At 38.9% G+C, this 13,429-nt stretch overlaps 1 protein-coding gene across 1 annotated transcript in view; it reads left to right on the top strand.

Annotated features, from left to right (window-relative positions):
* Positions 1-4,595, top strand: part of LOC104464634 (FRAS1-related extracellular matrix protein 1-like) — a gene marked incomplete at its 5' end in the record, with an annotated part of 42,366 nt that extends 37,771 nt beyond the window's left edge. The window contains 2 exons of the mRNA XM_010077401.1: positions 2,732-2,817; positions 4,222-4,595. Coding sequence (XP_010075703.1) covers positions 2,732-2,817; positions 4,222-4,421 — 286 coding nt within the window. The remainder of the gene's footprint in view (positions 1-2,731; positions 2,818-4,221) is intronic.
* Positions 4,596-13,429: the final 8,834 nt, after the last annotated feature.

The raw sequence follows: 13,429 nt of genomic DNA on the forward strand, positions 1-13,429 counted from the left end.
TCAAAATCCCTGACTAGGTGTAACAATTAGAATGGTTGTGCTCTCTTTAGTCATGTGTGTTTCTCAGGCTGTATTTAGAAAGCACTCCTACGGAGAAAAGATTAGATAACGTTATAATTATTGCAGTGCTTTCCTTTCACAGTGCTGAAGTCTTTCCAAAAAAAATTTGAAGTAAAAGTCTGAAACTGTTATTGCTCAGACCACCCCTGTATGTCATAAATGATATAGCAGTTACTGATACACATTGGTGCTTTTTGTTTTCACATTTTCTAAAACAACTGCAACAACAGGAGTAAGCTAAGCTTACTTAAGTAAATTACTTAGTTCCAGGGCTTTGGTTGTCCTTAAGCAGAAGCCAGAGAAAATGTCCTATTTTTGTTGCTCAGCTAGTAGTGATACCGCAGAGACTGCTGCCCAAATCTCTTCTTAGCCCCAAGTTTGGTTGTTGGCCAGACACAGTCACTATGAACGGGAATGGCACCCTGACACTTAATCAGTTACCCTGGGAGGACACCCTGAATTAACTGAGCTTGCTTTCCTGTATCTTTTGTTTGAGGAAAAGAAGATGGCCACAAAACTTTCCAAGAGCTTTTGTCAGGGTAACAGCTTTGTTCCTTGTTCACTGGAGATTCGTTGCCTGGTAGCTGTGCCCAGGGGTATGGAAGCATGTCACCCTGGGCACATACAGGTGCCAACACCATGCACTAAACTTTACCATGATGAGAAGCACATTCATAGTCCCTGCTGGGAGCTTCACTGTGTGACTTCTGGGACCCTGTACCAAAAGTGGGTGCCCAATCCTGACCCCTACCAGACAGTTGCTAGCCACTTTGTGCTGAGACAGTCTGTGCCATTTGTAAAGTCAAGGCCATCCTGCTACACCTCTACCTGAGGAGAGTGTACGCTGATGTTAATGACATCCTTTACACTTAGCTGCCAGGTGACCCCTGGACTTAGGGGGCTGTTAATGGTACCTACTTTGCTGTGTGGTGCTTGGGCTAGGGCAGCCATGATTACCCAGGCTGTGAGGGCTAATGCTCATCCATCCTGCAGCCCTTGGCAGACCCACCATGCAAAGCAGAGCAGAGGGCAAATCCCCTGCTGCTTTGGTTGACTGCAGGGATAATGGAGGAGGCCTTTGCAACAGGCGCATTCCATTAGCATTACAATTAATTTGTTCCATACCATGCCCCTGTATGCCCAGATTAAGGAATTGTCCAGATTTTGTGCAGTAGGGACCACGCAGAATATTGTGGGCTATTACTCTGAATTCCTCCTTATGTAAAATTTGCCTGCTTCCCTATCTTATGTGGCGTTATGACATGGCTTACATTGGATCAGTACTGTTAGAAGAGACACAAGGCAGCAAATAGGAATGGAGCTCCAGGCATGGGTCTCTAACTGGGCAGCAGGCTTGGTGGTGGGCTTGCACCCCAAGATCTGTTGATGGTCTCGATAGTGGATTCAAGTCTGCCATGCCACCCGTGAGGTCTGGTTGTTGTCCTAGCTCTTAAAGAAGACAGTCTTTACCTCCTTTGGAGCACTGCTGATCCTCTGTCTCCGTTATTTGGCAACAGTAATGAATTAGAAAAATCCTCCTCATAATGCCATTGACTTATTCTGCTGCTAGAAAAGTTTTTGGCTCTCTTAAAACATGTTTTGATGAGCAGTGTTGTTTGTTTGGGCCCTGTCTCCCAGGATGTTCTGGGAGACTGAAGGAGTTGGTATCACTGTTGAACTGAGTGGCAGTCAGAAATATGGGACAAGAGAAATGACAGAGGCTCAGCATCAGAGGGAAGGTGACAGCACATGTGACAGGTAAAAAGGTGACATGATATCAAGGCAGGCAAAAAGATGGATAAATAAGAAAGTGGAGCCACTGATGACTGACAGTTCATGGCAAATGTGAAGGATGACATTTGTCTCTCACTGGCTCAGGATTTAGCCTGATCTCTAAATGGCTTAAGAGCAGCTTGCTGGTGCTTGCATGCTTGGTACTAGTTGGATGACTCGACAGTGGCAAGGCCACTCAGTGGCTATGGTTTGCATGTCCTCCTTCAGGGTTGGCATACTTTAAGTACAAACACAGAGCAGAGCTTATGCATTGGCTTCATTCTGAAATAATCTGGTTAAAACACACCACAACTGCTCTTGATCTGAACTAAACGTGTTGTCTTGCAGACACCCCAACATTACCTCTCAGAACCACACTACCACTCTAGGCCAGACCCCTAAATTACACACACTTAATTATGTTTGAAACATGGCCAAGATTTTAACTGTGTTGCTCAAACCTTTAGTTTTGTCAGAACACGATTTAAAAAAAGATATAGTAGTCTGCTCTACTCCCAGATGGATGAAGCTGTTTGGATTTTAGTGTAGGCAGACAATTCTTGTAAAGAAAGGAGTGTATCAGTGATTGTGTCAATCGTTTAAAACACAGTTTGTAAGTGTGAGACAGACATTTCTTGTATACACTTCTTTCAGTTGCCCCTCTGATTTACTTTTTCTGCTAGAAAAATCAGACCAAGACTTTGGTTCCTCTCCAAGTAATCCAGAATTTTAAGACTTTATCTTCATGTAATCATTCTTTCATGCCGGTAAGCAGTTTCCTGAGAAACATCAGTTATACATTTTGTACCCGAATCAGTGCCCCTTGTTGACAAGTTGATGGGAGATGTCTGTCACTCTGTGGAATGCTAATTACTCTGTCCTCTCTCCTTGAGTCTAGGTACCTGGGGAGTCTAGCAAGTGTGGCTAATGAACAACACATGCAGTGGCTGTGGGACTTCAGTGGGAGGAAGCCCTTTTGGATAGGCAAGTACATCAGCTGCCTCTTCCCTCTGAGGATTACAGCTCCTGTGCACCTTGGAAAACAGAAACTGCCACAGCAGTTCCAGTTCAGTTTTCAAATGTTGAATTGTCCTCACCTTTCTGCTGCTTATACTATTTCAAGACAAGGCATAAACTGAAAGCCGTAATTTACCTGTCTAATTTTATAAGTTTTTACCAAAAAGAAGAGTTTATCATGTTGCCTATTGCTGGGTTGCTTTTGCCTTGAAACCTTTCCCATTTTAATAGTAGCTGGTAAAAGAAGTTCTGGTGGAGCTCCCACTCTTTTGTTTATAAATGCTTTCTTTTGACTGTTACTTTATTTCACTCTGATCTACCCTTTTTTAAAAAACCATACTTTAAATAGTTATTTATTAACTGCTAATTTAATGGTGTCATCTTGTATCAGAAATCTTGTGAAATAATTAGATGATCAGATAAAAAAGATTTAATTACATAATTTTAGATTTAGCTGTCCATTTCTTATTGTGCACCTTTCATTTAATGGGAAACGGAAAGAAGTCAGATGGGCCTTCTCTGTGATCCCTTTCTGTGAATGACTGCCTTATCTCATGGACTAGTGCTATTGCTTTCTTCTAACCCTCCTTGTTTCTGCCATACTGTCCACATTTTACATTCTTTTTTGCAATTGTGAACAGCAATTTTCAGCTCTTAGTAATTTCCTGAGATGGATTTACCAGCTATACTCTAAAAACTACAGTTAGTTTGGGATCATGTTTAATGGTCTCATGTTTCTGTTAATCTGAGAGAAATAAACTCCTCTGATAAGGATAAAGACTACAAGACCATTGGGTCAATTTTCTGATCTTGGTCGCTTCTGGCTAAGAAGACAAGTCATGTCTGAATATACACCACCCATGTTGGTGTCTTAGTAACTCAAAGGCTAAGTGAAAATATGTGCTTTAGGTTGTATTAATTAACACAACCTAGTTTTAAAACTGTTAATTTCAACAGTGTAAAAAAGGTCTACAAAGATCTGCAGGATTTTGTTTTCAGAAGGAATCTGGAGGCATCTGAGGCTCCTCAGACTTGAATACAACATTCTGCTTGGAATCTTAAGTATCAAAGAGAAACCTAGGTGGTGATAGACATACAACAGACAGAAAGAGAAAACATTTTAGAGAGGCAATAATGAAGAAAAGTATATTTTCCCTTATTGAGATGGCACTAATTGCCTTATGAAATATTAAATTGTATTTTACTTGTATTCTTCTAGATCCTCTTTTTTTTTTTTTTTTTTTTTAAAAAACCCCTCAGCACAATATTGTACGCATTTTTTAAACAAAGGGATAGAACAACATGCTTCTGTTGGCATCAGGTTCCAGAGATGATAAACATCACTGATTTGGTCTTGCCAATTTCATATAGGGTTGAGCGACCAAGTCAATCCTGGACGTTGGGAGTGGAATGGAGGAGAACCTGTAACCTACACGAACTGGAGAAGAGGCTCATACCACTTTCCAAAGAGAGGAAGAAATTGTGTATGGGTGCAGAAGCGAGGAAAATGGCAAGCAACTGACTGCAGGAAGGTCAAACGGAACAGCTATATATGTTCAAGAAAGCTGTAAAGAATGGAGGATCCCTGTGAAAGCACGTGGACATTCATATTGTTTCAGTTTTCTTTACCTGCAGACATGTGAGGGTATGCAGTTAGAAAACAGTCATAATTATCAGCAAGGTTTATTTTATATGCTGCCTGAGAAATGCAGATGCATTGGACTCTAACCAAGGAACAGGTCAGTTGCAAATATTAAATCCAGATTAAGGTTGTGAACTCTCCCCAGAGACTTTGATCTGTCATTTACTCTTATGTATTTTTACACCAAAGAGCTAGGCTCGAAGGCTTTAATCACATTTCTATGTAAAAATACCTATATTTTTAAAAAGAAAATATCACATCAGCTGATTTGCTTCACTTCTAAGGAGGGGTTGTGAATTAGCTGTTGCTTTAATTAATTTGCAATAAAACCTGCAGTTCTACCCTGCAATCACAAAAAGAGGAAGACTGCTTGGAGTGGAAATGAGGGCAGACTGCTGGCTAAAACTAGGTCCACTTGGGTGAGGAGAGAGGGACATTGTGTCAGGAGACTGGGGCTTCTTTGGTGGATGCCCTAGTACAATGTCTTATGCAAATATCAATGGCAGGTTTTAGTGACAGAATACAACAGAAGCAAAGCCTTGTATTTTTTTTTTCTACATCCCAAGACCAGCATCAGATCCTAGTGGATCTGCTCACACAGAGCTGCATATTGTTTCACATTCCTAATAAAAATGGTGCCATGTTTTCTGGAGTTGCAGGACGATTCTGTAATTTCTAGTGTAATTAAATAATGGGACATCTGTAATTCTAATGCTGTATCAAAGGATGATTCCCACAAAAAATTAATACTGAAGCTTAATCCTAGAATATTATCTTGGGATATTGGGTGATACACAAACAGCAATAGGATCTATATGTGTGTATAAACCAATGTAATAATGAGACGTATTTTGTACGAAAGCAGATATGGCTTTTGAAAAGTATTAATCTAATCTCAAACCCTTCCTCTGTCCATGATGAGTGTGTGACAGTTGGTGTGGCACTGAGTAGGGTGAATTTGCCCTGTACCTTATAAAGCCTCATCCTTCCCATCTGCCTGCCTGCTGCCAGTAGTTGATTCTCCCCTAGCTCCCTATCAGCTTGCCTGTTCAGCTAGCCCCTGGATCAATTGCATCCATACACCACTTGCACCAGAGGTGCAAAACTTCCTTCTGGGGTTCCTCACAGCAGTTTCTCAGTCCTATGAGGGACAGATGCAGCAGAATCACCTCTTCTCTCTGGGCTAAGGGATGCTTTTCCAGGGATTATTCATGCCTCCTCCTAGCTTTTGGTACATGTGGGTTATTTATCCTTCCTTCTTGCCTGTGACATGTTAAAAGAATATGCATGTGAGTAGCTGGACAGTCTTTGTATATAGGAGAGAACCCTTCTGAAAGGACTGCTGCAGATAAGCATGAGTGCATTGCAAAAGTGAAGGAAAAATACTGTGGACAGAACCTCATCACCTTTATTGTTGGTATCAACAGATACAGACAAAAATATTTCCAGGGTTTCTTTTCTGTGTCATGGTAATCTTTATGCCAAGCTTCCAGACACTTTTGCTAGATACTAACACTTTTGCGTAAGTTTTCTAGATAAGCATAGAAAGGCTAATTGTTTCAAGAATTCCCCAAACCAAGTACCTCTGAGTACCCATCTAGACCTATTTTTATTTATGATAGTTTCAACTGCAAAAAAAATTAGGATCTAAAAAAAGCACTCTTGGGATCTCTTGCTGTTGTGTTCTGGAATTCTAGGGACAACTGACTAAGAGAGCTTGGTAAGACATAAACTTTTATTTTGTTAGGGCCTTCTTTTTCTAAAACCTGCTGAGTTTATTGGTGCTATCTTGATAAAATCTGTTAAGGCTATTTAAATAACTCTCCTAATTAGTTAATAAATGAATGGCATTAACAGAGAGGGAATTTTGATCAAGGTGCTTGATACTTGATCTGTAACTAATAAACAACTCATGCCTAGGCTGAGACAACAGTGATCTCAGAGGTTTGTGTTTGTGAGAAGAGGGAAGAACTTCCCTTTTCTATACTTCATTTTAACTGCTTTAAAGTGATGTAAGAGTATGAAGATATTAGCACCCAACAGAATGTTAGTTGAGCAAATGTTATGTGTTATGGTTTCATTTGATCTAACACCTTAATGAAGCCAAAATTCTTATATTGCAGTGCAAGGACACTTCTGCCCTGAAAGGCTGCTGTATTGTTTTTCCATACAATGAACTTGTCCAAACATTTATTCATAAAATTTATTTGTCTGTCCTTAAAAATGAAGTATTTTTTCAGAAATGTTTACAGCTTTTGTTAGAGTGCTGGAGATCAAAGAATACGACATACTCAAATCAGGGAAAGCACAAATAAATCACTTTTTCTTTTGCCATAGGAAGTTGTTGCCTCTAAGATGTTCAGTAAAGAAAGGGCTTTAAGTCCCAAGGAGTTATTGGGATTTTTTTGAGTCTTCAATACTTTTGAATTAGACTCTGGGTAAACTTAGAGGAAAAGCAGTATTCAGAGGATCAGCAAAGAGGCCAAGAACAAGTAGCAGGTAAATGCTGGTGTTCATCTCTGGATGCCACACTTTCTGGATAAACAATGGATTTATTTCACCAGAAATATCCATATGCCTTTTAAGAGCAAAAGACCTAAGACGCAACAGTTCAGTGAAAAGAACCCAGCGATTAGCCTAGATTTCTACAAAGAGATGGGGAATGTGAGCTATTTGTGTGCCTGCTGTCTTTAACCACCTTCTCTCCATGTCATGTGTCTTTTAAATCTGTTGACCAATTTCAAACAAATTTGACAGAGAAGTAGGTGACTCAAAGAAAACGGTTATGAAAAAAATTGATAGGCAACTGGCCACAGGAGTACTTATTCCAAACCAAAATATTCTAAAATGTTTGTGTTGTTATTAATATCATGGAGATAAAGTTTTTAATCTGAAAAAAAATCAGAAAAGTTTTCCAGATCTCTTTTGTACACACTGAAACTTACTGAATACCTTCAAGTCTTTATTCACTCATTCCAAAATTATAACATCTTTGAGAGAATTGTATATATAATTCACTGAATACTGTAATTCTGCATTATTTACAACAAAGACTGGTGCTATTGTAATTCTTGTATTTAGAACTCTCTATATATCATGATGTTTAACTTTGTAATGTCTATTAAAACAAAGCTGAAACATATTTTGGTTAATATGTATTTCTTCAGTTTCATAATCTCACTAAAGCTTTTTTCCTAGTGATAAAAAACATAGTGTTGGGCATAGTAGAAATGTACTTATAGTTAAACATACTATACTTACTGTTTATGCAGTTTCTGAATGCTTTCTCTTTTTCTGCATGAGCCTATTCCTGAATTAATACAATAAGGACATGTGTGTCATGAGCAAACAATTCTTCAAATAGAAAATTCTGTTTAAGAAGTAGATTTCAGAAATGTTACAGATCTGCAAACAAATATGCAAGAGGAAGAATTAATTTAAGAAAGACTATCAGTCCATAAAATTGAGTTTTAATATAATTTTTGATTTAAAGGAGAATGTGCAAAAAACCTTCCTTGTCCCTCAGTAGCTCCAGTCATCTTCATGGAAGAGATGCAGATGTCAGTCCTCCCCTCTTATTAGCTTTTAAGAAGCTATGCTGCTTGTCATATGGAGAACTCTGCTACTCGAATTCCATTGCTTACCTACTATCCTCTAAATCTACACAACTAGTAAAAGATTAGAGGACAACACAACAGGGTTTGTTTATTTTTACAGTGTTGAGATAATGTGTTTTTTTCAGTCAGAAGTAGTCCTAATGAATAGGAAACTGGTATGCAAAGAACTGGGTATAAGCACAGTAAGCAAAATAATATAATTTTATTCATACAGATTAATTTTTCAGTAAGTCTAAATATTTTCTTACTTTAAAAAAAGAAACCTTATCTGCACCTTCTTCCTTGGATTACGCTACAAACTTTTTCTTGGTGGTGTCAAAATCTTCACCACTGCTCTCTCAAATTAACATTACAATCTAAGAAAGATGTGTCTTCCTGAATAATTAAATGTCTCTTTGCCCAGACTCTCCCTCCCCTGTCTCACTGTCCCACAGCTTAACAAGCTGCAGCAATCAAGCACATACCCAACATAACTCCTCAGGCTGGGTTTGGAATTGGGTATGCTCTCAATTAGGCAGCAATTATTTGCCAGCACCATTCAAGAGATGCTTCTGGAGGTGGACAACTGTCCAAAATCTACCAGCCTGAGAGTTATAACAGAGAGATAACCCTCCACTGCATCAGTGTATACAACTACAGCCATGAGAATATGGGCCACTACACCTGAAAAGACATTTATCCTAGCCCTGCTGGGCATGCACATGAACGTTTTCAAGTGTGCACATCTACATTTTGGCAGTAGTTTGAAACTCATGACTCCAGTTCTGTTGCTACAGCACAGAGAAAAGAAACAGAGAAATGTGAACAGGAAGGTAAAAATTAATGAAGAAAGAAGCAATGCAACAGAAGACTTCAAACCGAATAGCAAAGGGGAAAATCCATGATGTACAGTATCTAATGTTGAAGGTACAAAACTGAACAGATTTATTGTCTGTTCTTTCCTATCATACCTTGTAAAAAGCCTTTTGGTTTCATAATTATAACTTTCCCATGAGGCCTCTATGTGATCTGTTTCCCTGAAACTCAGTCAAACAAAGACCACAGATGTCTTTCTTTGATAAGTACAATAATTGAAAATAAATTGCACAGTGCTAATTCATTAGTTCTGAGGTCTTCATATGGGTTCTGTAAAAGATGTATCTGGATTCAAGTTTGTCTACATAGGATGTGTTTTGAAAATGGTAGGATATTGGATTGGACTGTAATATATAAAATCCATTTTAATGATTTAATCATCAATCATGCTATCATGAGACTATTTAGCTCAACAGAAGGCAAGTAATTCATGCACTGCCTGGGAGTTATTTTTAGGCATTGACTGGCAGTGCAACTAATTACACAGTTTATGTCCATAATGACTGAATAAACTACAGCTCTGAAACAAATGAATAATACCACTTTGCATTTGCAAAGCACTTGTCATCTATAGACCTGACAGGTTGAAAAGGATGGGCAAACATTCACAGCGGCTATTTCTAGTGAAAACAGAAAGTCCTAAATAAATTGCTACTATGAAGGCAAGTCAAAGCTTGCTTGAAAGACACTGCTGCATTTAGCTGCAAGATTTAACAACAAAAATACAGTGAAAACATGTGTTATGCTTATATGAAAGGCTAATCAGGCAGGAGAACAAGTTTTTATAAAAGATCTGTATCTTTTTGTGGAAGTCTGAGATTAGCCGTGTTTGGAACACAATGATAACGTGCACAGTCCAAACTCTGTTGTCAATTATTAGTCTATCCAGTTGATGTCACCACAAATAGACTTACAAATACTTACTATTTTTAACTTCAGAATGATTCTCCAAACTCACTGTCTGAGGCAGGATGCCTTCCCATAATGCCTTCCCCTGGCAAAGCTGAGGGGCAGAGGACAGATCTGCTACCTGTGCACGGTTATACGGGCAGATGACTCCAGAACAGACTTAGACTGTGTGTGTAAACATAGAACAAACTGTGCCCAGATGTACCAGGTCCCATTTCTTACCAGTTTTGTCTCTTGGTAACCAGCCAGAGCTTCATATCATAGGCATGAAGGAAGAGTATTAGACTGGCCTTGGCAGAACCAGAGGTGGCATGCTGCTTCTGTCTCTCAGCAGATCTTAGGTAAAATCATCCAAGAAAACTGAGGAACCAGAACTCACTTGGCCTAGAGGAGAAGAGAGCTCTGTTTTCTGCCTTTAGGTTTTCTGCCTTTAGGTTGTGGAGTGACTTGCTGACACTGCTTTGCTTCAGCCTTCTTTCCTACCCTTTTGTAAATAATGTTTTGTGTTTTTACATCTGAAGCCCTCTAAGGCAGGCCATTTTTCCTGCTGTATCTTACAGGAAATAACTGTACATTCCATGAATGGATCCTGATCTTGAAACTTTTTTTTTTTTTCAGTGACATTGCAGTGCAAATACAACACTAGCAACTTAACATCTATACATATATGCCAATACTCGGGGTTTTATACATTCCTTTTTAATATTTGCACTGCACCAATAATCCAGACCAGATCAGTTTAGACAGAAGTGTCTGGGCAGCTCAATCATTCCAGTACTAACCTTTAATTAACTTTTATCTGTGCATTGACAGAGACACCCTTACATTATTTGCAACATATTTTCTGCTTGCAACTTGATTTATTCTTTGTGATGAGCTGCAGAAAGAACCCTCTGAAAACAGCGGTAATATAATTATATTGCTCATATTCTTGCTACAAAGAGAACCCTCCTACAGAAATTGAGATGCTATCTGGCACCAAACCATGCCTCAGCCACATCAGATAAGAAGGGTAGAATTTACCTTCAAGCATACACATAAGTTTTTTTTTTTTCTTTCAGAGCAAATTGGGGTAAAATTTAACTGAGATTTAATAGCCTTTTTTCTTTTACCTTGAAGGTGGTGGGATTTTTTAAGAAAGCTTTGAAGGGACGTAAGTTGGACCTTTCATGCACTCAGTTTTCAATTCTGTAAATACATGGGTGAGTAATTTAGTGCAATTTTGCTTATATGGATAAAGTTTATTACAATATTATAGGATCAATACCACAGCTGTAACTTCTAAACAGAAAGGGCTGGTAGAGAAAAGGCACTTCCTGGCAAAGGAAGTGAAAAATAGCTGGAACTGATAAAAGCAAACAGAAATAACACTTCTGTTGTGTTGCTATAATCCAGAAGCAATAATATTTAAATTGTTTTAGTTAGCTTTATATTTTTAAATTCTGAAGCAATGAGCTGCAAAAATAGACATTGCTTCAAACTGTCAAATGTCACGTTTGAAAGACATTGCCAAACGTGTCAGACCCTTCTGCATCAATACAATATAATACATAGGCCCGAGTGTCAGCCCAGTCTTGTAACTCTCTGAGAAGCCAAAATAAAGAGGAAAAAAGGATAATTCAAAATACAGTGTCCTTATCTTTGCTGAGTAATTTTGAATGACTGCTACCAGATACACCAGATACAAGGAATTTTAGTTTCAAAGGTCAACTGCTTCAGTTCAACTTGTTGGCCGATAAAGACTGAATGTGAAGATTCAAATTGCACTTCTAGGCTAGTTAATTAACTATCTACCATAAAACCAATCCTCTTGACTCATTGTTGCTCCACCCTAATGCTGCACATGCTTGTGCAAGGACGTTTTGCATGCACACCTCACAATCTTGTTGCAGGTGCCAGTATCTTCTATCATTTCACTCCTGACAGTTGTGGGAGAATCTGCCCTCCCAGGGCACACCTGAGACTACAGGAAGGCACCAAACCTGTGTCAGAATTAAATTGCTCTCAGCTGAAATCACAGACCAACAAGCTTGTGCTTTAGAGCTGTTCTTCCCTTAACAAGATCACCCCACGGAGGCCAAGACACAAATACACCCTAATGTTGGTGTGTGAATCCCATTCTTGCTGGAGCTCCATGCACTTCTGTCTCAGGATAGACCTCAAGATTAGAACAAATTTTAACTCAAGTGAATTATGCAGTAAGGAAAAGCTCTAGATCTCTACTAGCTCTGTGTTAAAGTTATAAGTCAGTGCCTCACAAGGATGTTCCTAAGCAATTAGTCTTCAATTATCAGGCAATAAACTAATTCCCTGGAAATTAAAGTCAAATAACTCCATGCATCTAATATGGACCACTTAAATTTTCAAGAATAATGAACAGATTAGCTACAAGTTTATGAGTCTATTGACAGACCTTCTTGTAGAAACAGGAGTGTGTAGATATTAGAGTACCTAAATAGCAAATTAACTGAAGCAGAATTTCCTTTTAGTATTTTCAGATTAGGATCGATGTTTGTGATGTTATTTATTGTCTTTTCCTTCTCCCAAAACTTTCCTCTGTATGATGTTCTATCTGATTTTTTTTTTCTTACATTTTACATAGCTTGATCGTTTTGCAAAAGCTGCCTCCAGTTTAGGGTCTAGTAGTCTTTAGATATTTCTCGAGACATGGATGTCAAGAATCATAAAATTTGTCAGTTCTAATATGTTTTGCTTAAATCCTAATTTTGTTTACCAAATTTATAGGATGCCATAGTGGCTTTGGTGCCTGAACAGGATGTAGCAGTGTTAATCTTTGACAACCTGGGGTATAGAGATTCTTCACCCTGGGACCTTTTATTCCAGGCTAGTGATATGTCTGCACTCCAGCAGCTGCAAACCTGCTACGAAGGAGGTGAAGCAAGGACTGGTGCTCTCTGACAGATTCCTCTGGGTGTGTGAGCAACAATATGCCAGTTTGCAGTGGTGCTGCTAGAGGCCTTGGGTCATATGCCAAATCTGAAAGACCAAAATTTGACTCAACTTTCAAAAATAAGGGCTAATTTGATGTCTCCAGATCCAGATTCATGTTTTAGCAAACTTTAATCATCTTGCCTTTTCCTGTTGTGCTGAAATAACACTCCCTGTTTTGACAGTCTCTTGCTTTGTGGAGTGGAAAGTCAAAATAAACAATGAAGACCACATTGAACATGCTAATACACAACCTCAAATGTTTCCTTAATTCCTAGGCCTAAACTAGACAGCTTATCCAAACATTTCTTCCTGTTGACTCCTTCTGTCCCCCATGCCATCCTGGGTTACGAGATTTTAGATAGGAACTTCTAATGCACATAATCCAGACTGAAAGCAGAGTTTCATTAGCACAAACCCCCCTATCATAATTGTAATCTACAGTAAATGAATGCAATTAGCCACACCAGGATCTCCCCTGAGCCCTCCCCTCCTCTGCCACACAGACAGCAGCCATAAGCTGACACCAGGCTCTCTCTCATATAAAGCTAGCAAACTATGTTCACTGCAAGAATAGTGGGTCTACAGGGTTGCACTTTACAGTATC

The sequence above is a fragment of the Pterocles gutturalis genome, unplaced genomic scaffold, assembly GCF_000699245.1.
Source record: "Pterocles gutturalis isolate BGI_N339 unplaced genomic scaffold, ASM69924v1 scaffold41503, whole genome shotgun sequence".
Lineage (NCBI taxonomy): Eukaryota > Metazoa > Chordata > Aves > Pterocliformes > Pteroclidae > Pterocles > Pterocles gutturalis.